The sequence below is a fragment of the Vespa mandarinia genome, chromosome 21 (assembly GCF_050613455.1).
Source record: "Vespa mandarinia isolate Hongniang chromosome 21, ASM5061345v1, whole genome shotgun sequence".
NCBI classification, from domain to species: Eukaryota; Metazoa; Arthropoda; class Insecta; order Hymenoptera; family Vespidae; genus Vespa; species Vespa mandarinia.
This window is the reverse complement of record NC_140830.1, coordinates 2,675,594-2,702,500: the sequence shown is the minus strand read 5'-3', so window position 1 is coordinate 2,702,500 and position 26,907 is coordinate 2,675,594. Positions and strand designations below refer to the sequence as shown.

At 34.4% G+C, this 26,907-nt stretch overlaps 1 protein-coding gene and 2 long non-coding RNA genes across 7 annotated transcripts in view; 2 read left to right on the top strand and 1 right to left on the bottom strand.

The window, feature by feature from the left end:
• LOC118444013 (uncharacterized) overlaps positions 1-7,124 on the top strand; it is a 15,356-nt gene extending 8,232 nt beyond the window's left edge. Inside the window, exon 6 of the long non-coding RNA XR_014983464.1 lies at positions 6,817-7,124. This is a non-coding gene — a long non-coding RNA (uncharacterized LOC118444013). The remainder of the gene's footprint in view (positions 1-6,816) is intronic.
• Positions 1-17,008, bottom strand: part of rau (RA domain-containing protein rau) — a 41,909-nt gene extending 24,901 nt beyond the window's left edge. Inside the window, exons 1-3 of one of the 3 annotated variants that reach the window (XM_035871783.2) lie at positions 16,914-17,008; positions 16,466-16,710; positions 15,288-15,514 (exon numbers count right to left, since the gene is read on the bottom strand). In XM_035871783.2, the coding sequence (XP_035727676.2) occupies positions 15,288-15,491 (204 nt within the window). In that variant the 5' untranslated portion in view covers positions 15,492-15,514; positions 16,466-16,710; positions 16,914-17,008. The other 2 variants (XM_085663385.1, XM_035871782.2) reach the window with 2 other exon arrangements.
• Positions 11,949-20,683, top strand: LOC146872319 (uncharacterized). Of its 3 annotated transcripts, none has more exons than XR_014983467.1 (3): positions 11,949-12,268; positions 12,520-12,681; positions 20,524-20,683. It is a non-coding gene; the product is annotated as an uncharacterized LOC146872319 (long non-coding RNA). The 3 variants fall into 3 exon arrangements; XR_014983466.1 differs by lacking the exon at positions 20,524-20,683 and adding an exon at positions 14,510-15,294; XR_014983468.1 differs by lacking the exon at positions 20,524-20,683 and adding an exon at positions 13,636-13,781.
• Positions 20,684-26,907: the final 6,224 nt, after the last annotated feature.

Genomic DNA, 26,907 nt, shown 5'->3' with positions numbered 1-26,907 from the left:
TTTTCCTTTTCTTTCGTTTCGTTGTTTAGAATAAAACTAATGATATGAATTAGAATAAAAATTAATATAGCAATGTCGACGTAAGCGGATAACGATTTTATTATTTCACAAATAGAGTCGAAATACCGTTGCTGCAACGGTAGATCTAGAATGAGAAGCACGTTTAATACCGACCTACTGTATTTGTCAACGTGTTGCATCGTCATAGTCCATCATATTAAGAAGTCAAGCAAATGTCAAAGTATTATCGGAAATGTATAGATACTTGTTTTTTATTTTTATTTATTTATCCATTTTTTTTTTTTTTTTGAAGTTACAAACTATCCAATGGCTTACTTCATGTGAAGCAATTATTGAACAATGTCAAGTAATATATATATATATATAAATTTTCGAAAGTTTTGGATAAATAAGAAGAAAAGTGGATCGATCGATCGATTTAGTTAAAGATCCGTTCATGATAGATCTTTCTTTGATGAGAGGACCACACAGGAGATATAATGTTCTTGGTTTCATTGAACGAAGTGGTCCAGTCGTCGCATGTTAGCAGTCATCAAAGTGGTTGACAATTGACACCGCTTTCCGGTCCTCCTTTCGCAAGTACAAAGAGGAAAAGGAAGGGACCGAGAAAAGGAGGAGGCAGCACGTGCCCACATGTTCACGTATCGCGTGCCCTCCTCTACGTGTTTCTTGTATGGTCTTCTTCTCCTTCTTCTTCTTCTCCTCTTCTTCTTCCTCCTCCTCTTCCTCCTCCTCCTTCTTCTTCTTCTCTTCATCCCTCGCAATATGTTCTTCCTTTTTCGATAGGGAATATAATACGATACTTCTCCTCCTTTTATTGGAAAAAGCTTCCTTCCTGACGAGAAATCCTCCTCTTGTGTTCATCTTTGCATTAGTTAAGGTCTTTTTCTTCAAGGACACACATGGCTTCTTGGCACGAGTCTTTCGAAAGCGAAAACTTTTTTACTTTAACGCGTTTCTTCTCTCTGTCTCTCTCTCTCTCTCTCTCTCTCTCTCTCTCTCTCTCTCTCTCTCTCTCTCTCTCTCTCTCTCTCTCTCTCTCTCTCTATCTTTTCTTTCAATAGTTACGTACCCACTAGACTCGACACAACACGACACGACACGACTATTAGTTACGCATGTTAAATTGATGACTTTCTTTCTAAATCTTTCCTTTTCTTTTCTTTTATTTTTTTTTTTTTTTTTTTTTTACTTCGTACTAGTTCGTCCTGTCGATTTTAATATCGTCAATTTTTTTGTCTAACTAAAATATTTAATCGTCAATTTTTTTGTCTAATTAAAATATTTAATCGTCAATTTTTTTGTCTAACTAAAATATTTAATCGTCAATTTTTAATATAATTGTTGTGAGTCAGTGTCAGATGTTGCAAAAGATTTTCTCATGAATTTTAACTCGATGAGATAAACGAAGTAAATAAACGTAAATTATCTATCTAAATTAGCTTAACATCAATCATATGCATGATAAATACTCGTCAAATTGTATTAGGTGTTTCTGTAGAAAGAGATTATTATCGTTATTAGTAACATTGATTAATATATAATGGCGATCTTGGAGATATGTCTTCTTTGTTTTTTTTTTCTTTTTCCCATTCGATTTTCTTATGATGACGATTAGATATGTTTCTATTATCGAACGAAATTATCTACGATACGATAGTGAATTAGTAGAGGTCGGTGACAGAACATAGCAGGTTCGTATAATTGGTCCTTCCTCTGCTGCTGATTGTTTTAAACGAGAACAACTCGAGCAACTTTAAGTCCCCTGTTACCACCAACACGCGCGCGCGATTATTAGCGGCACACAGAGCGACCGTGCGTGGAACGCTCGCATCCGGTTTCTCCGCTATAACAATGCGTACGATGCCGACATTTTGCTTCCATCCCGTCGATTATATACATACAATTCTAATCTCTCGTAGGAACGATACCGCTTCGTGTTTTTTCTTTTTTCTTTTTTTTTTTTTTTTTTTTTTTTTTTGCTCACTAGAGAAAAAGAGAGAGAAAGAACTTTCGTGAAAGAAAATCGATTAGAATTTTCATCGTAAAATTTTTCTAATACTTTTAAAAATTTCAAGTATTTGATAGTTAGGGTTAAAGATCGAAAGGATTGAATTTCGTTTGTTGTGTACTAAATAGTAGAGTAAAACATTTTTGTTTTATTTATTTTTGTGTCTAGACAAGATACGTGATTTCACGTGATGCCTATTTACAGCTGTCGTACAAGCCGTAACTTACGGAACCACTTGAAACGTTCAGAGCTTGTAAGCTTCTGGACATCTTGTATTTATATCTGTTTATATGTATATATACATACATGCATATGTGACACGCGTGCCGAGAGTTCTATTAAGGCCTCTCGTCGGAATACGAGATCTTTTCGTGAGTACGAGACAAGGAAATGTTATAGTAATCGTAGGTTATGGTTTTACGCGAATCATTTGATTTAATTTCTTTCATAGATCATGGAGAAGGAAGTTTTTGGAGATTTTATTGAAGATTTTTTTTTCTTCTTACTTAAAAGTCATACGAAGATTCTCTCGAATTTTTTTTTAATGCACTACAATACAATGTGCACAAGTTTTACGATTTTTCTGATTGTTATTTTCTTTTCTTTCTTTTTTGATCTTGTGCCTAGTGAAATAAATTTGAGGAAGTCACGAAAGAAGATTAAATCCAAGACGGTCACCGTATACATGCAAGATTACACGTACTTCATCGTCCTCTTCTTTTTTTTCACGTTTCTTTATCTTTCTTTTTTTTTGTTTTTTTTTTGTTTTTTTTTTCTTTTTTTGTCGACTTCTTTTTATGGTTTCGTCGGGGCACGTCACGGCAGGGCGAGCGCAAAATCGCCCTTGTTCTCGGTCGACGGCATCCGAGAATCGTCGGAGGACGCACACCTGACTGCGGACGTCGTAAGCGAGGCCGATAAGGTCTCGGCAAGGGCAGTTTATCTCAGTATGTAATAAAGGGGAAGGGTACTATATACTAACGCAGTGCTTGCATGAATAATTCAAAAGAAGACAACGAAGGTAGCCAACCGAAACGAAAACAATTGGTTGCATAAAATATTAAAGTTTAAATTCTTCTTTTTCGTTTGATTCTTTTCCGGTTGAATTAATTTAATTAATTATTTAGTTAATTAATTAATTAATTGAAGAACATTGTATTGAAAGAAAATCTTTTTTCCATCGACTAAACCTACGGGATATTATTTACTGCTTATAGGTGAAAAATAAAATGGACGTCATCTTGGTTCGCCGCTGTTATGTCTCATTTAACCCGTCCTCTTAACTTCACTTGACCAAGTGTCAATAAGTCGCGAGGCTACAACGAGACCAAAAAATTCATCCTCCACGGAGAGAAAAGCTCGACCGAGTTTCTTCTTCGTCATCTTATTCGGTGATCGAGGTAATTTCATTTTTTAACGTCTTAATCGACTATAACGAAACGTAGTGATATTAAATTCGTGCAAGATTTTTGACGAAAACCAATTCCCTTTCTTCGTTTTACGCAAGTATTTCTGTATACCAACGAGAGTATTTCCTTGAAGACACATGATTCACCTCGTTCGTCAGTTCCTTTCGAATTATCCTTTTAATCATCTCTTTTAAACGACTCACGATAGACAAAGAAAGGTCATTATTCCTTCTTTGCGAATGACGTGTGCGGGATAGAAAATTTTTTGTCGTAAGAAACAATAGAGATGAAAATTGATTTTACGCAATATTCTTAGATGCTTGGATCGTAGGAAAAAAAAATCTTCATTATCATCATCATCATCGTCAGCAGTATCAGCATCAGCATCAGCATCAGCATCAGCATCAGCATCAGCATCAGCATCAGCATTAGCATCGGTATCGAACGACGTTATCGGTTTATTAGGCAAGATTCTATTATTACACTCGTAGGAGTTGATGCTTGTCCTACGCAGGTGCAGTAATGCACCTGCACTTTCGATCGTAAATATTAATGCCTATGTATAGTCTGTCGAACCCTTCTTTCTCTTTAGAAGAGTTAACCCTATTTTTAGGTTTAAGATTTTCCCTCGTCGAATTTACCATCATAGCAATAATAAGTTTCTCCATAAGAGTTCATTGCACCGGAAGTTTCCTGGTAGTAGGGAACGTTAACTCTTTCATCGGAACTCTCGAATTTGAAACTCTGAACAAGAATCGTTTATCTTGTATGATCATTCATCGTTCAGTTTGTTCCCATTTCTGAAGTACCAGAGTAGATTTGTTCTCTCTATCTGTATATCTATATATCTCTTTTTCTTCCTATCTTTTTCTCTCTTTCTCTCCAGATATCTCTCCTTCTTTCTCTTTCTCACACGATGATCAGTCGAGAGAGAAAGTTGTATGATCGAGACACCCGTTAGATTGCAGTCCGAAAGAGATACGCCTTGGTGCTGGCGCCGTGCCTATCATTACGTTGTTTAACTCATAATACATCGTAACACGTACGCTACCGAGTCTTCTCGTGTATTACGAGCGTTTACGCGTTTCAACGGGCCATGCATACTTACATACACACATTTGTATATATATTGTATATATATTTATATATGTAGTAAAGAAGGAGGGAGAGGGAGCAGGAGAGAGAGAAAGAGAGAGAGAATTATGTAGTGGGTGAGAGAAGCGTGAACACCGACATGGTACACTGACCGTTCTCACACGATATCACAACGTATACTATGTATGTACATATGTCTAATACTTTAACGAAGATCGTAGACATAATGAATACAATCACTGTCTATCTGTCTTCTTCTATGCATTTACTTTTTTTCTTATTTCATTACTTACGAACTGTTTCTGTATAGATTCGTATATATACAATATGAAATCTCTGTGTAGATTCATATATATATATATATATAAAAAGAAATTATTCATTTGGCAGTATTGAAAAAAATGATTTTATGAATATCAAATGCGTAATTGTATTAATACGTTGAACACGAGGATTGGTTATTGGATGATTGCTATTCAATTCGATGAAGTTCAATTAAAATATTCTTTTTAGATTTCATTCGTAACATTTAGTTAGATTTTTAAAAGATATACTTTCTAATAATAATATTAATTGTTTTTAATGGTCAATATGTTAATGATTTTCTTTTCTTTGTTTTTTCTTCTTTTCTTTTTTCTTTTGCTTTTGTTTTATTTCCTTTCTCGAATCATATATTGATTTATAAATATATATCAATATATTTATAAATATATTGATTTTGATTTTGAAGAAGATATCTGAGAAAAAGAAAACATAGAAAGAGAAGTTTCGATGATCAGGATATGTCTATCGTTTATCCACACAAATCCCTTCCGGTCAACCCACTTTAGGACGAAATGCGATTGCATCGAAGCGAATGAGCAGCAGCCATCATGTATTTGGTACAGAGGACACAGATCGAACTTCCGGCTGTCTCGAACCCTTCGTTCTTTCTCTATCTTCCATCCGGTCAGCCTTTGAACGGGCAGCGAAGAGCAGAGACACCACAATATTCTATGGATCAACGGGTCATACCCTATTAAGTTCGATCTTGTTACACGCGTACGTAATAGTAGGTACGACCCTTTACGCTTCCTCGTCAGATTTAGAATGGGTGTCTCTCTGACCTTGACAGTCTCCAACAGGAAACAGATACGATTGATATCGTGTTCATGAATTTTCATTGGTCGCAACGATCATTCTAAAATAATCTTTCGTCATTGTAGTATTTCGTGATGAATATGATATCACGTAAAATCTATGAAAATGTGTGGGTGAGGTTTACGCGTATGACATTATTTCGTTATATAATTTATAATATTTGCCTTTTAGCCCTATAAGAGTAAACTCGGTTATCAAACAACGGACATATACTTGAACGCTGAGTTCATTGATATCGAGAAGAGATAGAATGGGACGCGGCGAGAAAACGATGTAGAAAGAGAGAGAAAGAGAGAGAGAGAGAGAGAGAGAGAGTGAGAAGAGGGGAGGAGAGGTGGAGTCATCGTAAAAGAAAGAGTCAATGGGACCACTGTATGCCAGATGGTCGGAGCAGCCCTCTAGATATTATACCGTCGGACCTTCCAGCATTTACTTACTATTTCTTAATGACAAGAAAAGATTCGTTTCACTAGTGTGTATCATAACTATTCGATGGAAATAGGTATAGAACAAGATCTCGAATAGATAAGAAGATAAATTAAAAGGATATATCGTTCACTTTCATTTTTTTTTCGTCGAATTTCTATTCAAAAATCGTCTAGGCTATTTTGTTAGAATTTTTCTGGATGTGGAATTTTAAAGGGTCTCTTAACGGTACATATGGGTTTTCTTGCTTCTTCTTAGAATAAAAAAAAACCCCCAGGGAACATCTCTCGTAGTAGCAGGTAACGTTGAGAATCGAAAGCAGAATAGAAAACGTTGGGTGATGCTAAGAAAGAGTAAGAGAGAGAGAGAGAGAGAGAGAGAGAGAGAGAGAGAGAGAGAGACCAAGGAAGAAACGAGATGATTAATTCCTGCGGTCGAATGAGTAACGCGAGACTCTCTAGGATCCTTCTTAAAGACAGAAAGTTTTTATCTCGTTGTGGCTAACTTGTCTTGAGGTATCTACACGTTAACTCGCGAATAGGTTACACACTATTACTGTTACTATTATTATTATTATTATTATTATTATTATTATTATTATTATTATTATTATTATTATTAGTATTATTATTGTTATTATTGTTATTATTGTTATTATTATTATTATTTCTGATACGTGAGCGGGTAGATGAGCCAGGAAATTTTCTTTTCTAGATTTCCGTATCGTCGTCATACTTTAACGTGATGATTCATGGTTGAAAGAGTACCACCATTGTGTATTGTTAAAGTTGAATTCTGATCGAGATGATCGAAGGAGAAGAACTACTACTGACTCGATCGTGAATGAAGGGATTGCTTTGATCAATTCCTTGACAATTATTTGATTCCATCGAACTCGTAGACCGGATCGCTCGAGAATCGATGTCTTTGTACTCTCTTCTGGGATCGGAAGTGGCATCACCAAGGAAACGTGGCGTCTAACTTTATTCTCTTTTTTTTCTTCTCGTATTTGACCGCACGAGAGAGAGTCGGGAGGGATGGGAGGGACGGACAACGAGGGACAGGGAGGGCTAGGGAGGTTTGGCCCTCGAGCATTGTACAGTCAGGATCTCTCAAGGTATCATTATTCGAACCCCATCCAACAAATGGACAGAGAGAGAGAAAGAGCGAGAGAGAGAGAGGGAGAGGGAGAGAGAGAGAGAGCCTCGAGCTCCGTAAAGCCATACGCCAAGAATGTTAAGTGTCGCAATCGTTCATTGTTCGGCGTTGCACGAAGGAGAAGCTCGACCATCTGCAGAGAACCGGGAACTCGCCGCAATTCTTCTCTCCCTAACCCTTTTTTTTATATTTTTGTTTTGTTTTGTTTTGTTGTACTTTTTCTCTTTGTTTTTTTTTTCTTTTTTTTCTTTCTTTTTTTTTCTTTTTTTTTCTCTTTTTTTTCTTTTTTTTTTTTTTCCTTTGCTCTTGCACCAGATGTTCGATTCAGTATGGAACAGAAGCTTCGATAGGAAGAAGAAGAAGAATAGGTCATTTGTAAATTTAGTACAAAAGGGAAAATAATGAATTTTAGATATTAATTTCTAAAGTCCGTTCGATATTTCACTTTTGACTTTTGTTGGAAAGATGAGGGTCCGTTATTGTTTGATTTAATCGATCGATTCGTTTCTTATTTTATTTATTTATTTATATATTTTTCTTTTTTTTTTTTTTCCGTACAAATTTGTTCGAGGATACTTGCAGAATGTTTACGAGCATTTTAATATTCGTGCTGTAGGATGTTCAAAGGAAAAGATTCTCAGAATGCAATTTCTTATTGATTTTTAATATCGATTGGATTCCTTGGTTTACTTGGTCTTTGTTAGTATAAAAAACAAAAGAAAAAAGAGAAGAAAAATTCAATTGTTTGTTTGTTTGTTTGTTTGTTTGTTTTTTTTTTTTTTAAGGGTACTTGCACGAAACGTTTCCAGCTTCTGGATATGTTTATTCTCAAGGACGTTAAATGTGCGAGATTCTCAGAATGCAATTTGTCGTCTTACTCAGTGACACCATTGCCATCTCTACCGCGAACTTTTGCGGTGACATAAGCCGATTTGGCGTCTGACTATTAAACGTCACGATGTGTCCTACGTACTTATGTACGTGTATGTATATACATACATACACGTATATATATACATACACATTGCGAATGCATTAGCACGTGCTCGCAATGTGAACATCGTAATCTCATACAGAGAGCCGATGGATCGAGGAAAGCATCATCTAAATATAATCATTACTTCTAAGAATCTCTTGTACTTATCTTGAATGAGAATTCATAAATTCCAATGATAAAAACGAGAAGGAACAGACGTATATGGATTTTTTTTCAAGTAAAAGGAAAAAGAAAGAATAGAAAAGAAAAGAAAAGAAAAAGGAAAAGAAAAAGAAAACAGAAAAGAAATAAAGCGACAAGGATTTGAATTTGGTTCATTCGAGATAGATCAAGGATAAATGGAGATAAAGAAAGAAAATTTATTGATTCATCCGGGATCAACCGGTTAGTGTGAATTCCCCGTACCAATACTCTTTCAACAGCACTTTCCCGTATTGCAACGGACGGGGACCACGTGCTGGTCTTTTGCTTTCACCTCGTGCTACACACGACCAATCCCCCAACGACATTCATGCTTGAGGAATTCAAGTAATCTCTACGAATCGACCTGAAGTTTGATCAATCGGTCAAACTTCCGATTCATTTTTAATTGATTCACTTTTAAAAGTATCTACATGATTATTACGAAACTTGTTGTTGTACGCGATTAGAAATCGACGATTATATGGCATTATACATAGATGGCATTTGAATTTATTCAACGCGTTTAAACTGATGCATTTAAACTCCTTCTAAATTAAAATCCAAGATGCATTCAAGAGCCAATCATTCGACTTAGCCTCGAGCACAATTTCAAGCTCGATGATGAATTAAACGCACGTCATTAAGCTCGATCTCTCGCGAAGTTCATCCGAGCAAAACCTCCGACTATTATATCTCTTTGAACGTACTTGGAAGGTAAACGAGAGGAATCGTCGAGCGTTACGTAATAAATGATTACGCGGCCGTTAGTTAAGCAACGAATTCCGGTTTGCAGTTACTTCTCAAATCAAGGATGTAACATCGTTTTATTCTTCTTGCTGGCCGGCCTGTCTGTGCATGTGTGTGTGTGTGTGTGTGTGTGTGTGTGTGTGTAAGTGAGTGTATGGTATCGACCATTTCAATCGGTTGGAATTATCACCAACTGACCTTGGCCAAGAAACGTTCCTCGTGGCAGAATGTTACGAGACAAGGTTGAAGTTGCAATCTTTCGATCTATCGATCAAACCAAATTTTCAATGGAAATTATCTGAACGCTATTTAGACGTCCATTGAGGAGTTTAAGAAGTTGATTGAATTTCTTTTTCTTTTTTCTTCTTTTTTTTTCTTTTTTTCTTTTTTTTTTTTTTTTTTTTCTTTTCTTTTTTCTTTCATTAATACCTTCGAATAAATTGCGAAAGATTTTAGATTGAAAATAAGAGAAATAGAGTGTTGGAATTTCAATCAAGTATCCATGAATGGCGCAAAGATCGAGAGAAGAGAAAAGATAACAGAGAGAGAAAAAGGAGGAGAGATTTCTACTATCGCCATTAGTTTTTTTATTTATCGTATCGACAATAACGCGTACGTCGCGACGTACGTTATTATCGTCGCAAGCAATAAACTCGTTATTATCAATGTTTCTTTCAACTATTCACAGGGGCTCTTGAATTAATGAAAGATCGAACTTAAAGTGTTAATTCTTTTTTTTTTTTTTTTTCATGTTACGTCACATACATCTCATTGCGGATCATTCTTGTCATGCCTGGATACGGATTCGTTTATCATCAACGTACGACTTCAGTTTGGGTGGATAAAATCTTTTTTTTTTTCTTCGTTCTCTTTCTTTTCTTTTTTCTCTCCTTTTTTGTTGTTCTTTTTCTATTCTTTTTCTTTTTTTTTCTTAAATTGACTCGACGACCGAACTCCTTTCTTTCTTTTCTTTTTTTTTTTTTTTTTTTCTTTTTTTTTTCTTTTTTTTTTTAGTTCGAACGAGGGCTCTTCTCTCTAGGTTTCGTGGAAAAACGGGTAAACGGCATAGATAAGGGAGAACAGAGATAACGGCGAGACAGTGAGGATGCAGATAAACCGGGAAGAAGACCACTTTACGATTTTATTTATTTCAAATGGCGTTGCGACCGAACGGGGTTCTTTATCGCGACGGAAGCCAAAGCCCCAAGCTAATTCTTAGTACTAATTGGACGTAACGAGACGACATCGTAGAAAGGTTCGTGACGATTGAATCGAATCCAATCGAATCAAATCGAATCTAATCGAGTCGTATCGGATTGGATCGATCGATCGGTCGATCGTCCGATCGATCTCATGATTGATCAGATCGATTTCTTTTCGATCTTTCAAAATCGAGAACGATCTGGATTATTTCTTCTTTTTCTCTTGTTTTCTTTTTTTTTCTTGTTCTTTTTTTCTCTTTTTCTCGAATATATTTATTCGATGGAAAAAGAAGATCTCTTAGGATGTTTTAGATCTCTTTCTCGCTCTCTTTCTCTCTTCTTTTTGTAACGTGAAAATGTGTTTACTTAAGCTCTTTCACTCTTTTAAGAATCACAAGCTGAGAGTTCATTTTTGTGAGAGAGATCGAATGAAAGAACGAAAGAAGGAGACTTGGAGTCTCGCTTCGGTCGACTTATAATAAACCTATAATTATCCATGAAAGAACGTTGTAAGGGTCGTTTAGTATTCTTTAAATAGATTATCATAAGATGCTTACATATCCAATTGGCCGATAGCGTTATTAATTTTTCATTAATTAATAATTATAATCGTATAATTGTTGTGTACCCTTATATAAGATATATTTGTTCGGTTATAAATATTTCATTTGAAATTCTTTAAACAGATTAAATTAATTGTCGTTAATTAATATTATCGTTAATGAATATTATTAATCGAATATTATCAAATTTCATAATCGATATCGACTTAACAAAAGTATTGCAATTTAATATTACACACGATGAGGGAAGTATCCTTGGTTCTGGGCAAGGACCTCCGGATGAGTTGTATCCTGATTACGGGCCATTGTGATCCACGCTACAAGAACCTTTCATGTAGGAAAAAAGAGAGAGAGAGAGAGAGAAAGCCTTGACGAGATCGCTCGTATAGTAGTGTAGCCATGATGCGGGCTAGATACCACAACACGTGATAATTAACACGGTCGATGATTTATCATGTCCACCCTTTACTTTCGCTTCCTGGTATATGAATGAAGAAATAGAAAAAAATAAAAGTAAAAAAAAAAAAAAACGAAAGAAAAACCCGCCAAAAATATATAGGAAAAGAAAGAGAAAGATATACCTATGGTCAAACTGTTTAAAAGAATTTCACTTGATTATATTCCCGAGATTATAGCAGTGCAATCTTATTTTTAATTATTTATAGTTGTTTGTAATCATTCTCAGGATTGCATGAAATATGTAATTAGGCATTGTCTGTTTTATTTTTATTTCTTTTTGTTTTCTTTCTCTTTCACTTTTCTCTCTCTCTCTCTCTCTCTCTCTCTCTCTCTCTCTCTTTCTCTCTCTTTTTCTTTTTCTTTTCATTTTTTTTCTTTTTTTTTTTTTCTTTCTTTCAAGATCCTTCGTGTCTTTGGGAATCGACCTTCACACGGAGTCATCGATGCGAAAATTTTTGTAAGAACGTTATTTATTATTAGATACGATTTTGAAATGGCGGGGGCGTGGGGTGGGAGGAGGGAGAGAGGGGGGGGGGAAGTGTTGAACATTTCATGGAAACTTTGAAAAATAGCCAATTTCAAATGGGAAACGGAGAGTGGATTTGTGCAATAGAGTCGCGAGTTAAAACTCGCAGTCGAAGAAAAGCGGAAACACGGGCTACCGCGCCGGATGTCGTTGTGCGAGAGAGGGCAAGAGGGGAGCAGTGTGTGCTGTTGGACTACCTACTCTGGGGCTCAGGGATCAACAGCGGAACGAAACTTGCCGCACGCTTTCGTACCTGTCCTGGAATTATTAGTATGAGCAGACTTTTACATGAGATTGGATTACCTACCTCGAGATCTTGTGGTTTTTATAGGTTTTTTCTTTTCTTTTTTCTTTTTTTTTTCTTTCCTTTTCTTTTTTTTTCTTTTTTTGTTTTGTTTAACATCGAGGGACAAAGGGCTAAGCGAATATCCCAAAGAAATATTTGTATTAATTGATGCATCAATTATTTTTAATATTTTTCTTTTATTATTATTATCATTATTATTATTATTATTATTATTATTATTATTATTATTATTATTATTATTATTATTATTATTATTAATATGAACCGTTTCACAGCTATAACGGTTCATTGTGAAGAAAGAGAAAAAGGTTACTGGACTACTTGCATTTTGTATGATACGTCTCAGCAATTAATCTAATCGTTGAAGATCGAGAAGAAGAAAAAGAGGATGGATATGAAAATAATAAAAATGCGAGAATGGACAAAACCATTGGATTGTAAGTTGGTTCGTCTTCTCTATCTTCTTATACTCCATTCGTTCAAAGACTGTAACTAATCGAGAAAGATCCTTCATGATCGCAGACACCTTTCTCTCTCTCTCTCTCTCTCTCTCTCTTTCTCTTTCTCTTTCTCGATGCACATGACGTTGCATTTATTGTCAGTGTTTATGATGGAACTTTGCGATCGGCATGACGAGACATTTTATTTTCGAGAAGGAAATTCGACAAAACAGGAACAGTTAGGTATGATCGCCATGACCCTATATATATATATATATATATATATATATATATATATATATATCACGTAGAGTCGATTTATTATAGGGTATAGAGTGTAGTTTTGGATTTATTTCTTTTGGAAAAAGGAAAAAGAAATAAGAGGGAGAAAAGAAAATGCGCAAGAAGGAAGAAGTAGAAGAATAAGAAAAAAAAAAAATGTCTGAACAGCTTTCTCCTTGCATTTCCGGATAAAATCGTTGATTTCTATTTTGAATTTTTCTTAGCGAAACGAGATTCGAAAGGGACTCCTACGTCAAGTTTTACCACAGTAATAGTGGCCCAAGAGACAGAGAAAGAGAAAGAGATAGAATAAGAGCGATTAAGTGGATCCGCAAGGGTAAACGCAGCTCGTATAGTTTTTCACTTCTCATTGTGAGTTAGCCGCAATGTGCGACGCTCGGTATGCGGGGTTCTCACAGAGAATTCTTCGTTCAAGAGAGAGAGAGAGAGAGACAGAGAGAGAGAGAGAGAGAGAGAAAGAAAGAGACACAAAAAAGATGGAAGGTTTACTACGAGCTTGGGACGCTTGCTTTAAAACGAGGGAACTCGCTTTTAACACTTATATTCTCTTACCGACAGAAGGATCTCTTTTTATTTTTTTGTTTCTGTTTTTTAATTTTTCTTTTTGTCTTTTTCTCGTATTTTTGTTGTTTTTCTTTTCATACTTAGAGATCTTTTTTCGAGTACCCCAATCAGCTAACTTTACAATGTGAGATCTACTCATATAGATATTGACTTTGGAAAGTTTTGCTTGTCGTTCATTTCACACGTTTAATGACGAATTAAAATTTTTTGCACACGTTTCATAGATTGAAAAAACGTAAGCTTTATTATTATTATTATTATTATTATTATTATTATTATTATTATTAGCAAATATATTTGAACCGTTTGAATGAAATGTCAGAAGGAGAAGAAGAAGAAGAAGAAGAAAAAGCTTCGAAAACGCATGAATTTTTTTTTTTGCGAGAGAATAAAAAAAAGAAGCAAAAGAAAAAGAGAATTTAGATAGTAAAGGTCATCACAAACGAAGTTAATAGCGAGTCTATCTAACGGAAGAAACGGTGCGTTTGCTCCGACCTTTGCGCAGTCGCGTGTGAAACGGGTCAGAGTGTAGCTTGTCTGAACAGAGTAAAAATTCTTTGTATTTACGCGTGATTATTAAAAGAAAAGAGGAGAGAGAGAGAGAGAGAGAGAGAGAGAGAGAGAGAGAGAGAGAGAGAGAGAGAGAGAGAGAGAGATGATTGCACGCGTAGAGAAGAGCAACAGAATAATGACTGGAGGAGTAGAGTCATATAATCCGACAATTATAATGATAATTATTAAGCCAAGAATACAGTGTTGCTACAGTCGAGTGCTAAAAATTACTCGGGACGGATATCCCTTAGATTCTTAGAAAGTATATATTTAATTTAATATAATAAATCATTGAAATGATGATTTCTTGGTGGTCTATTAGCTAAGCGACTGAATGAAAAATTTTATTTCCGTAAGCGTTAGAAAGAGAGAGAAAGTAATTCCATGTGTGTGTCTCGACAAGCAGATGTAAAAGAAAAATAAGCAGCAGTGGGTCCTTCTTAAACATCTTGCGTTAGGATGAAGGCCCTCAAGAGACTCATGTTTCTCTCTTCTCGCAAAAAGGGACGCGAAACCGCACGTCTTCTACTTGCAACGAATGGAAGAGAGAGGGAAAGAAAGGAGGAGATGAAGAAACATTTCGAAGATCGTCGTGAGAAGTTGTGGCTTTTCATTTGGAAGATTTCAGAGATGCATAAGTATGTATGTGCGCGCGCGAATGTAAGCTGTTGTTGTTGTTGTTGTTAATGCGTTCCCTCTCTCTCTCTCTCTCTATTAAACACGATAATGATAAAGAGTTGATAAACAAGTTGTTATCTTAGTGTTGTCTTTCGTCGAAGCTAAATTCATTGCTACTGAATTATTAGTTATATAGACGAGAATGATGTGAATTAAAAAGGCTAATCTTCTCAGTACATACATACATATAATATCGTCATTATCATCATTGTACAAGGACGCACGTGGTCGTCCACAGCTGTTAATAAAAGTATTATGAAAAATATTAAAACGTTTTACTCACGTCACGCTTGATATTATCATTTCGTTCTCGTTGTTCGTTTAATTAAGTCACTTTTTTTCTTTCTTTCTTTCTTTCTTTTTTCTTCGTTTTACAGTGAGAAATAGAGTAGCTTCCCACAGTTTTTTAAATGTTACAAAGTTTTTAGATTCAACGCATAATATACTTTAATTGTCATAAGTTTAGATCGTAAATTCATGATATTTGTTGGTATATCTCTTCTCACCTGTTGTGGTGCTGTATCAGCCGGAGAAAAACTCGAGAGAGCGGTCAAGGGTGCTAAAGATGCACAGGACGATGCTCTCGACGGTGGTGGCGTGTGACCAGGGGTTGGACTTCCGCTTCCGCAACTACTTGCACCCCCGCTCGAAGATAGACTCACGCTGTCTGCTCGCCCTCTCCATGGCGACACCGACACGTGTTTCAACATCTTTCTTTTATACACGATTTTACCTGAAATTTAATTTCCATTCTCATATCACGAATTTTATCATTATCTTATTACTTCCTATTGCAAGATTTCTATACGAATATATTATTTTGTTTGTTCGTTAATATTTAAGATTTTGATGTATCGTTGCTTTTCAGGTGTACAGTGAAAGCAGTAAGAATTGCGGATGGTTTAATAGCAAAAGACTATGATTCTTTCTTGAATTGAAATAATCGTTTTATCCTAGATACGTCGGAAATAATTAGGAGACAGGAAGTTGGGAATAGAAATTAGAAAGAGAGAGAAAGAGAGAGAGAGAGAGGGAGAGAGAGAGAAAGAGAGAGACATTGTCAATTTTGTATTTTTGCGTGGATAGGAACTAGTGAATTACAATTGTCGAAGATCTTAAAATGACTCGTAACTTTGCTTAAAAATACAATCCATCGAATTTGCAGCCACTCAAAGTTGTTGTACAGAAGAAATTGAGTTAGGATATACGGTAATTACCGGAGGAATGTCGTGATTGCGAGTGAAAAGAAAAAGGTGTCGAGGGGAATGACTTTGAACGCGTTTGTATGTGTGTATGTTGTATAGATATATATATATATATATATGTATAATTTGAAGTCCAAGTGAAATCAGAGTGTTGTCTGGTACCTCCGGATGTTCATGCGTGTCAAGAAAATTAAAAAAGATATGATCGAAGAAGTTCGAATAAAAAAACTGTTTAATAACACACACGAGAATCTTATTAATTGCTTATTCTTTTCGTACATAAGTATTTTGCTTCTAATTCAAACGAAAGTTTTGAATGAAATTGAAAATGCTAAAAGAATTCCGACTGACAAAACTAGTATTCTTATCTTTAATCAAAAAGAGAGAGAGATAGAAAGAGAAAGAGAGAAAGAGAGATAAAGGATGTTCCGATAAATTATATCAAAACTTTATAAAGAGGTTGTAGTATTAATACTCACTTTTACAAATATATATCGTCGTGTTTAAACGAACGGAGGGACAAGAAATAAATTAGAAATTCTTCCCTTTCAACAATGAAGAATCATTTTAAATTAATCATCGAGCCAAGTTCACAATCCAATCGAATTAGAATTAACGAAGCAATCGAATGATAAGAACACAAACAAGCACTGAGACGATAATCATATCACGTGTCACAAAATTCACGAATTCCTTCAAGCGTTACCTCTCTTTTTTCTATTTCCTTTTTAACACGTAGAAATGAAAACGATTGTTAGACCGAACATATTTTTTTTTCGAAATAAAAAATGAAAGAGAAATTGATAGAGCGAGAGCGAGATATATGCATATATATATATATACATATATGTGTGTATATATATATATATATATAAAGCGACACAGAAAGCGAGTGAGAAAAAGAGAGAGAGACAGAGAAAAAGATACAGAAAAAGAAAGATGGAGATGAAAGAACGCGGAGCGCATTCGAAGTGCACGCGACGAGCGCTGCGCCAGTACTAACTATCCGCGCGAACGAGTAAAGTAGTAGCGCTGCACGTTCTATAGTATAGTAGTAGTCGACCAAGCGGGAACTCAAAAGCCAAGCGAAGGAAAGAGAACGACCTTCCTGTATGGCGATATACTAGCTTCAGAGAAAACTCGACAGAGAGAATGAGAGAGAGAGAGAGAAAGATAGCGAGAGAGAGAGAGAGAAAGAGAGAGAGAGAGAGAGAGAGAGAGAAGGAGAGAAGGAGAGACAGACAGAGATAGAAATAGAGATGGAGATGGATAGATACGTATGACTATGGATATGGTTCGTAGGTATGAGTATGGATGGATGTGTGTGTGTGTGTGTGTTTTAGCGTCGGTGGTGCGGGGGCGTAGTTTTGCCGCTTTCGTTGAACAGGAACATGGACGTCGTATGTCCACGCAAACGTTCTCCTTCGTTCGCCGACCCTTTGCTTTCTTTTACGAGACACACTTGGACCCAGGACGATGGCTTGTTACGGTAGAGCAAACCTACTCAAGGTTCACCTTAAGTACAGGCCCTTTTCTTAGATTTCTTCTTGTTCTTTTTCTTTTTCTTTTTCTCTTTATTTTTCTTTCTTCCTCTTTTTCGTTTTCTTTTTCTTTCTTGGATTTGTTGGTTTTTCTCTTCTGTTGCTATCTCTCTTTCTCTATCTCTCTCTCTCTCTCTCTCTCTCTCTCTCTCTCTCTTATTTTTTTTTTTATCATGCTCTTTGCTACGCACGCTTTTTATCAATAATTTTTTTCATATACTTATTAGAATTATATAATTATTTTTCTTATATCGTGCGTAGGTGCGTGCGTGCGTCGATAGATTTAATATCCATTTTTTTTTATTTGAACATGGTCATTGATAAAATTATTTAATCGTAATTATTATTTTTTTTTTCTTTTCTTTTCTTTTTGAAAGAAAAAATGAATACTACAACGAATGAAGTAATTTTGTTAGAAAATTAGTAACAGTTTAAGAAATAATTAGGAATGTACACGTGGAAAGTTAGATCGCGAGAGATACGAAACGGGAAACTGTGAGTGAGTTAACTTTCCTAAGAGGATAAATTAGGCTAAGTCGATTACAGCAACGATCGATCGGATATATACTTACCCTGTCGAATATATAAGGTACATGCGTACGTAATGTAAAAAAAAGGAACGTCGCAAACATGACGTGCACAGACACAGACACACTCATAAAGTGATCGTTAAGAACGTGCACGTCCGGTAATTTTATTTTCTATTAGTTATTCCATTCACATAATCCAATGAAAAGAAGGCTCGAAAACGAGAGAAGACTTTAAGGAGACATTATTTTGACATTGTTTTAGTGTCTCTCGTCTTCGGATGTCAATGCATCTTTTCCTTTTTCATCGTGGGTTCAAGGACGATGAAATATTTTGTATAAATGCATATGACGAAGGGTCGAGTCAAAGGTGATTCGAAAAGTCGAAGTTTTTCAAGCTACATTATTTTTTCTTTTTTTTTTTTTTTTTTTTTTTCTTCAGATTGTTAAACTCTAAGCCTTTGGCCTCAGCCCACCCTATATGTATATACATATGTATAAGACGATCATTGAAATTATTTATGTAGATATATGCTGGAACAAAGGATGCTTATCGTAGTAATGGTTTTTTTTTACTCCTACGTGATGATCATTCGACCAAAACAAAACAAAACAAAAAGTAAGATCGAAGCAATACGATCGAATCGAAAATATTTTTTATGATTTTTGATGTACGACATTATTGCCGGAAATTAAATTTAACGTCGATTTTTCTTTTTTTACTTTGTTCATTATGAAAAGTCTGTGATTGTTAATGAAAAAAAAAATCGACATTCATAGAAATTCGAAAGGAAAATTTTCTTCTCTGTGTACTATGGTTAAAAGAACAAAAATTGAAATTCTTTCACGAAATATTCGTCTTTTTTTTTTTTTTCCTTTTTTTCTTTATCGAATAAGATCATAGAAAGTAGTAGGAGGATTTAGTTTGAGTAGGCTAGAGAAAGAATGAAGAATGTCGAAAGACTCTTTCGTGTTAATAATTTGAGGTTCGAAAGGAGGAGAAAAGAAGGGATTAACGAAAGAACAGGCCAAGAATATCTACGAAAAGTAATTTTTCTCACAATTGAGATATCCTTGGATTTCTCATGTTTTCAACATTCCCAAACGATTTTCACTTTTCACACGGAAGACGGAAGCCCATGATGATTAATCCATCGAGAAAGCGTTTGTGCATGTAAGTTAATCAGAAATCTTGCGAACTTGTCTCTATTCCTATCTCTTGTTCTTTTTTTCTTTTTTTCTTTTCTTTTTTCTTTCTTTTTCTTTTATTTTTTTTTTTTTTTTTTTTTTTTTTTTTTTTTAATTTTTCCTTAAGGATGAGTTAACGTTTGAATTCGCTCCGTTGAAAATTCTTAGACGTTTCTTGTTTCTTCTCTCTTTAAGAAGAACGAAGATCTTCACGCGAAAAGTTTTTATTTTAACAGATCTTCTCGGTCGGTTCTAGTAGTTGATAACGTGATATGTTTTGTCACGAACAAGGAGTCTCCTGTCGAGGAAACTCGTGCCACGCCGAGTCTGGCTTCCATCGAGACGATCTCGAGGAGAAAATTCAATTAGCTGCGCTAGCGAAATGCATGTTGCATCTGCTTGCAATCGGCAAGCATGAAAATTCAACAAGTATACAACATATGTTGTTGTTTTTCTTGTTTCGTTGTCGTTCTTTTCTTTTTCTCTTTAATAGTATTACTTCAACTTCTAATCTATTTGGTTGGATAATTATTAATGGTTGGAATTTTCTTTCTAAAAAAAAAAAAAAAAAAAAAAGGAAGAAAGAAAAAAACTAACGAGATTGTTCAGTGGAAACTTCGAAAATTCCCGTTCAATTTTTATTATTATTTATTTAAATCGTACATCGTGTTTTAATACCTACATCGTGTTATCAATATTTTTTAATACGTTCGATATTATTAACGAAGAAACTATGTAATATTTTTTATTCAAAAATTTCGACATTACTTGCTGATCAACTAAATAATGGGGGGGGAAAAAAAAAAATTAATATATCGTGAAACTTGTAGTTAAATTTTTTCTTTATACGAGCTAACAATTAATTTCTATGAGTCAAAATCCACAACATTATAAGACTAATATTAATCATTGAAGAATTTTTCGTTTATTTATAATTATCATTTGTACATATTGGATTATATTGTCGATTAATTGATATCCAAGCTGATTGGATTAGTTGAAATTTTGTGATTTAAAGACCCGAGACAGGATGGAGGTAATTTTCAGGCCGTAACACTCAGTGTTACGGTGATCTTTGGTTTCGGGTACTGACGAACAGGTTCGCCTTGCAAGGTGAGATGCGTGCCTCTCTCTATCTCTTTCTCTCTCTCTTTCTCTCTCTGTCTCTCTCTCTCTTTCTTCTTTAGGATCCCATCTTTCTTTTTCTTCGTGCTCGATGCGCAGAGCACACGGTACTTGTACCGTAGTACATGCATTTGTATTTGTGTGTACGATATATAGGTATTCAGGTGCATAGTAGACGTATATAGAAAGAATTGCACACACGAAGGAAGAGCCTCCTCGCCTGTGGGAAAGTAACGCAACACCATGAGACCCACCAAGCTGGACCGCGACTGCCAAACTCCCATAAGCAGTGTCGACGTGCATACCATAGGGAGAAAGAGAGGAGAGAGAGAGAGAGAGAGAGATGTACGTGTCTTCTATAAGGATAAAGTTGCTCACCACCATGCTTCCAATTTATTTTCCCCCTTAAATTTTCTTTTCTTCATTCTCGTTGGTATGTTAAAAAAAAAAACAGAAAAGAAAAGAAAAGAAATTTTTGGCATTCATTTATTTAATTTTTTTTTCTTTTTTTTCTTTGTTATTTATATTCTTTCACGTATTTTCACATAGTTGGAAATATAAATTTTGTTTGATCAAGTATCAAATGGGAATGTTTTTGAGCTCGATGATATTGTTTAGCTGTTACCAACACACAATATCAAATCGATATCGAGATCCATCTTTTCCGGTCTTTGGTTGTGGCTTGGTTATGTTTCCTGAACTCGAATGAATAGTATTGTGTTTTGAATCATGATCATCTATGGATTCCCATGGGTGTTACTTTCGCTCTTCGTTAAGAAATTATTATAAGTGATACTTTGAATTAAAATATTTATATCTGTATCGTCGATAATAATAATGTATGAATGAATTAAACATAATTTCTGTGATATAAATTTATTATCGCGGTGTAAAAAAAAATGGGAGGGGGGGCGGGAGAAAAAGAAAAGAAGAAAAATAAACAAATATTGACGAAATAGTCAAAAAACTTGGAAGATAAGTTTCTTTGCGAAAGTAAACATTCTAGGGCCTAATAAAATCTGACTATTAAATGTAAGTATGTATATATATGTATGTATGTATGTATATATATATATATATATATATATATATATATATATATAAAGACTTGTACGGAACACGATAAACGTGCGTAGTACCGTTGTATATTTGTTCTTTTCTTTTTTCAAGAATGAACAGGCCCTTTTTTGTCCTAAAAAAAAATGTCTTCTTACTTCTTACAATCTGCTTGTGAAAAAAGACACGCACATGGGTGGGATGATAATATAAGTACACCTTCTTCGTATATTCGGCTGAAAGTAGTACATATATCATCTTTCATTGTCCATTTTTCTTTTTTCTTTTTTCTCGTTTTTGTCGTTGTTACAAACGTTTCAATTTGATTATATAGTATGGGATATTTAACAATTGGCAATAAAAATTAAAAAAAAAAAAAAGAAGAGAAGATGATTTTCATTGAATTTTCTCCTCGTTCCTGATACTTGAGAAAGTATATTTCAAAGAAGTGTTTCGACATGGAAAAAAAAAGGAAAGAAAAAAAAAAAAAGAAAAAATAACAGAGAGGGGAAGGTTTTATCGGATTGTACGATCGTTATTAAGGACCAGGTGTGGACTATTAATTTACGGATAGTGCTTTGGATTCAGGTTGAGGTTATATAGGTACGTCAAGAATCGTTTAGAGTCTGCTAAAACTGGTCTAGTCATTCTGCTGATAGAAATTTATGATTTCCTGTTAAAATTTAATGAAGGCGATTAGAGCTATATTTGATTTTGTTTGATCAATTCGATCGATATTTTTTCCTTGAATATTCCTCATTGATTTTATATTCCTGTATTGGTGTAAGCGATTAAATTTATGTTAGACGACGAAGAAAAATGATCTCATCATTTGTGCGTTCGTAATAATTGTAAAGGATCTTCTTACGTAGGTACATTGTGTAATAAATTAATTGGATTCTCTCTTTCCTCTACTCTTCTACATTACCCCATAAAGCAACTCATTCGGGAGTGGCACTAAATATATAGGTCAGATTCTTTATCTTTTTTCAAGGATGATTGACTTACATTACACGGCTCGTGAACATTAGGATTTCTTAAAACATCCGACGGAAATGCGCCGAAGAGCGACCGGTGAACATCTGACGTTAAGTTTGCTAATAGTAGACCGGAAAGTGTTTTCTCTTAAAAAACAAAAAAGAAAAAAATATATACATTGACCATGAAACATTAGTCGAATTCAATGTAGTAACCTCATGTCAATTAACGAGTAGAAATATTTTATAAAAGGAAAAAAAAAAGATCATGAATACTCGTATCTTTCTTTCTTTCTCTTTTTCTCTCTTTTTTTCTTTCTTTTGTTGCACTATAGTCTTTGGAATCAGAAGATATCGCGGTAACGTCAGAGTTTGTTGGGATAATATTATCTTATATACGTATATACGCGTTTACAGATAACTAATCGAATACCGTATGACGAATAAGTTAAGACTAAAAACGACGAATCAAATCAAAGTGTAAACAAAAACTCGATCGCCCACAGGCTTAACTTTCACGAACAATGAACGTTAAAAGGAACATAAATCTTTCTCGTCAATGAATTTATCATAGTCCATAAAAACGTGACACATTCACAAGTTGAGCTCTTTATAAAACACCGTGTGCGCATACATATTGTTCTTTATTTATGTTCTTTCTATTACATTACAAAAAAGTTTATTTATTAATACAGCGATGGATCCATTTAAAGTGATTATTCCATTAAGGGGTTGGATTCTGGCGTGACTATCGTGGTGGTTCGAAAAGAAATAAGAATGTGGAGAAGATACCACACCCTTCCGAAGGCCTCGCCCTTATTTAGGTGTGCCCTTGTTGGTTGTTGCACTTTCTACCCTCGGTAACGACGACCTGTAAACACAGGGCTATTACTTTGTCCGTTTTCACGCGATAAGGCTTTATACTTTGATAAAAACCGACCACATACAAAAAGAGAAAAAAGAAAAGAGGAAAAAAATATATCAACGGAAGATAAAATGTCCCTTAGTGTATTATGATCCATTGTGATAAATTTTATCTAGGATACCTTTTTCAATATTTCCCGATGATGATAAGCGATCTTTGGATAATTTGGATAATTTGCAAACGTCTGGATTATTCGTTTCTACGAATTTTTTCTTTTTTCTTTTTTTTTTCCTTTTTTTTTTTTCATTTCTCACCCCACTCTCTCGCCCTTTCCCATGGGTATACGAATATTCTATTTCCTGAAATAACAATAAAGTCGCTTCGATTTGTTGCATCGAGCATCTATCTCTCGTGCACTTCCGCTCGAATTTACTTCCACCACAAGGTAATTTAATTCGACTTCCGGCGGAACTTTGATCGCCTAAGCGTAACTTAAAAAAAATGATCGGGAGATGTAGATATAAATAATCGTGACTTTGTTTTTCGAGACTCTTTCAAGTATTGTTCTTCTTCTTCTACGTCTTCTTCTACTTCTTCTAAGAGTTTCTCGCTTCTGTAAAAACATGTGTACTATCAGCTGATTGGATCATAAGCGATAATGATGGTAAAAAGTTTAAGAAGAAACGAAGAAAAAGAAATATTTAATAGTTCGTTTACAGTTGGCAATCATGTTCAAAATTATACGCGCTAACATAAAAAGAAAGTTGCACACGCGTCTAGGTATTAATGCTTTCCTTGAAAAGTTATTTCCTTGAAACGTTAGTTAAATAAGCACGATCAGATCCCATCCACCCCCGGATCCTTTCTTCTTTTTAGCTTATTTTCATACTATTAATGTTCATTTCGATTGATCTTTTTAGATCTGATATAGAAAGTCAGGAAAGTTATCCAAAAAAATCCAAGTTAAGTATAATACTTCCGTTCCGATACAATTTGTTCTCTTATTTGAAATAAGAGAATTGAAAGGGGGAGGGAGGGGGGAAGGAAAACGAAGAAGAAGAAAAAAATAAGAGAAAGTAAAACAAGAAAAAAAAATTGAAATTGAAATTCTTAATTGATTTATTTAATACCGTTCTATATCCTTTCGATCGTGATGATTCAATATCGTTAAATCTAAGAACGATCAAATGGTTGAGTACGCTTGTATATTTACACTGACATAATTAACGACATACACACACACACACACACACACGCATACATACAAGATGTCAATTATTATTAAAAATTGTTCCGGAAAAAGAACGTGGCTCGTAATCTGCCTGTTACACGCAAGAGTTTTTGCCGCTTGCGCAACCCTTTCAAACAAGTTGAATCTCACTTGGCATATCGTTTGATTGTAAAAGTGTGTGTGTGTGTGTGTGTGTTTACCGGTTGTTGTTGTGTTCTAAGTTTGTGCGTGGGTACACTAGCTAGTCAGGTAGTGTCTATCTACCTTCTAATACGAGTCCGTTGCGTAGACGCAATAGAAAACGGTCCTTATATCGCAATTTCTTTACGAAGTTCTAACGCTACGTAAGAGATTGTTCTACGCAATTCATTTCGTCATTTTATTTTTTAACACGTATCTTTTTTCTTTATTTTTTTTTTTTTTTTCGAAATGATCCTCGAGAAAAAAATTATATCTTTTCTTTTCTCTCCCTTCTTTCTCGACATAATTCAATATCAATTGAAAAAGAAAAAAAAAAAAGAAAGAAAGAAAAAAGAGATAGTACAATACTTTATTATTTGAAAATAATTAAATATGTAGATATCTGGTAATGTAATTAGCGAGAAATAATTATGATTGGTAAGTTTTCTCTCGTTAATGAGAGATAAGAATATAATATAAAGACGTGTAACGTGGTTTTACGGTATTACGACATGACACGAACTAGAAACATTGGTTTCTTCGTTATGGTGTCCGGTTATTGGAACACCATCGCCGACACAGAAGATCTGGAAATTCGAACTTCCGAAAGGGGGACTCAGTACGTGTCTCAAGCGTCATAACTTTGAACTGGTAGAGCGTGACCATCTCGTAGCGTGTGACCTCAATGAACCGAAACTGGTATCATCGATTTACGAACTTATCCACAACGTGATACTAACTATAACATTAACTTTATTTGTACGTATCCTTGTTAAACCTAAATAATTCTTATAGGATTAACAAGCAACCATTGACGCGAGGATACTTGGAACCTATCGTAAATCCATTCGCGCTTGTCGTCTCCTAACAGCTTTCGTTGTATCTCACCAACGAGCACCGGGTGTTCCCTCTTTCTATGTTGATAAAATCTTTTCATCGATACGTTAGTAAAAGGGACATTTGTATATTATTTACGAGAATCGATTATTATTCGATTTGTATTTAAACAGCTGCGAAAAAATGATTGATATACTCTCATTGAAATATCTATAATCATTTGTTACATTTCTATGATTATATATATATATATATACATAGACCGGGTGATCATTTCAAATAAGATCAGCTAAATATCTCTTTAAATATATAAAATATATTTAACGTAATGTGCATGATGTCAAAAGATACCAATATCTGGTAAGAATCTTTTTTTCGGAGTTGTAAAAGATAACGGTGTTTCTTTTATTTTTTTTTTTTTATTGCATCGTGTAACTGATCAAAAAATACATTAAGATATGCATAATAACATGACATTGAAATGATCTTGTTCTTCGAAAAGAAAAGTTTTTCGTAGAACTGATGATGTATATCGATATCGCAGACTTTGACCAAGACTCTTCGTAACAGTGTATGAAATAATTGAAAAATCTTTACAATCGATTATTGAACGTTTCAGGAAATGTATTTTAATATTACGTCGATGACGACAATGACGACGACCGACGATGATATATATACATATATATATATGTATATATATATATATTATCATACCAATTTCAACTCGCTTATAATACGTAACTACATATGTTATCTTACATATATACATACGTCCGAACGAAATAAGCGCTTGGTATACTACCGAGCACAACTGACGCGAGAGATAACGTGGGAAGCGTCCTTCGTGTATAACGGCCTTCCTGAATTGCGTGAGAGAAGAGAATTAAGCCCTCGTTATATGTGAACTCGTTCTTACGTATGTATATATGTATGTATGAAAGTGTATATGTATATACATATATATATATATATATATATATACATATTTATGTATTAAAATGTAGCAAATAATCGATTATTATATAGACAGACTCTTTCGTTCACTTTTTTGTAACTTTTATTTTTCTTACTTTTTGACTTATTCCTTTCTTCATTCAATTCTAATACTCGTATAAAAATAATCTACGATATTTGACAATCATCGAAACATCATTGACAATATATAACAGATAACATATATATAATTATTTGTATAATTAATTGCAGGCGAGGAAATGTTGCAAATAATAATCGATTGTTATATATCATATTTTGTCTGCTTAAAAAAATTTTTTTTTCATTTAATTTTTTTTTCTTTTGTCTATTCAATTCTAATATAATCGTGTAAGAAATAATTTACGATCTTTCATCATCATTGAAACATTATTCTTTAATATGTACAATAATAGATA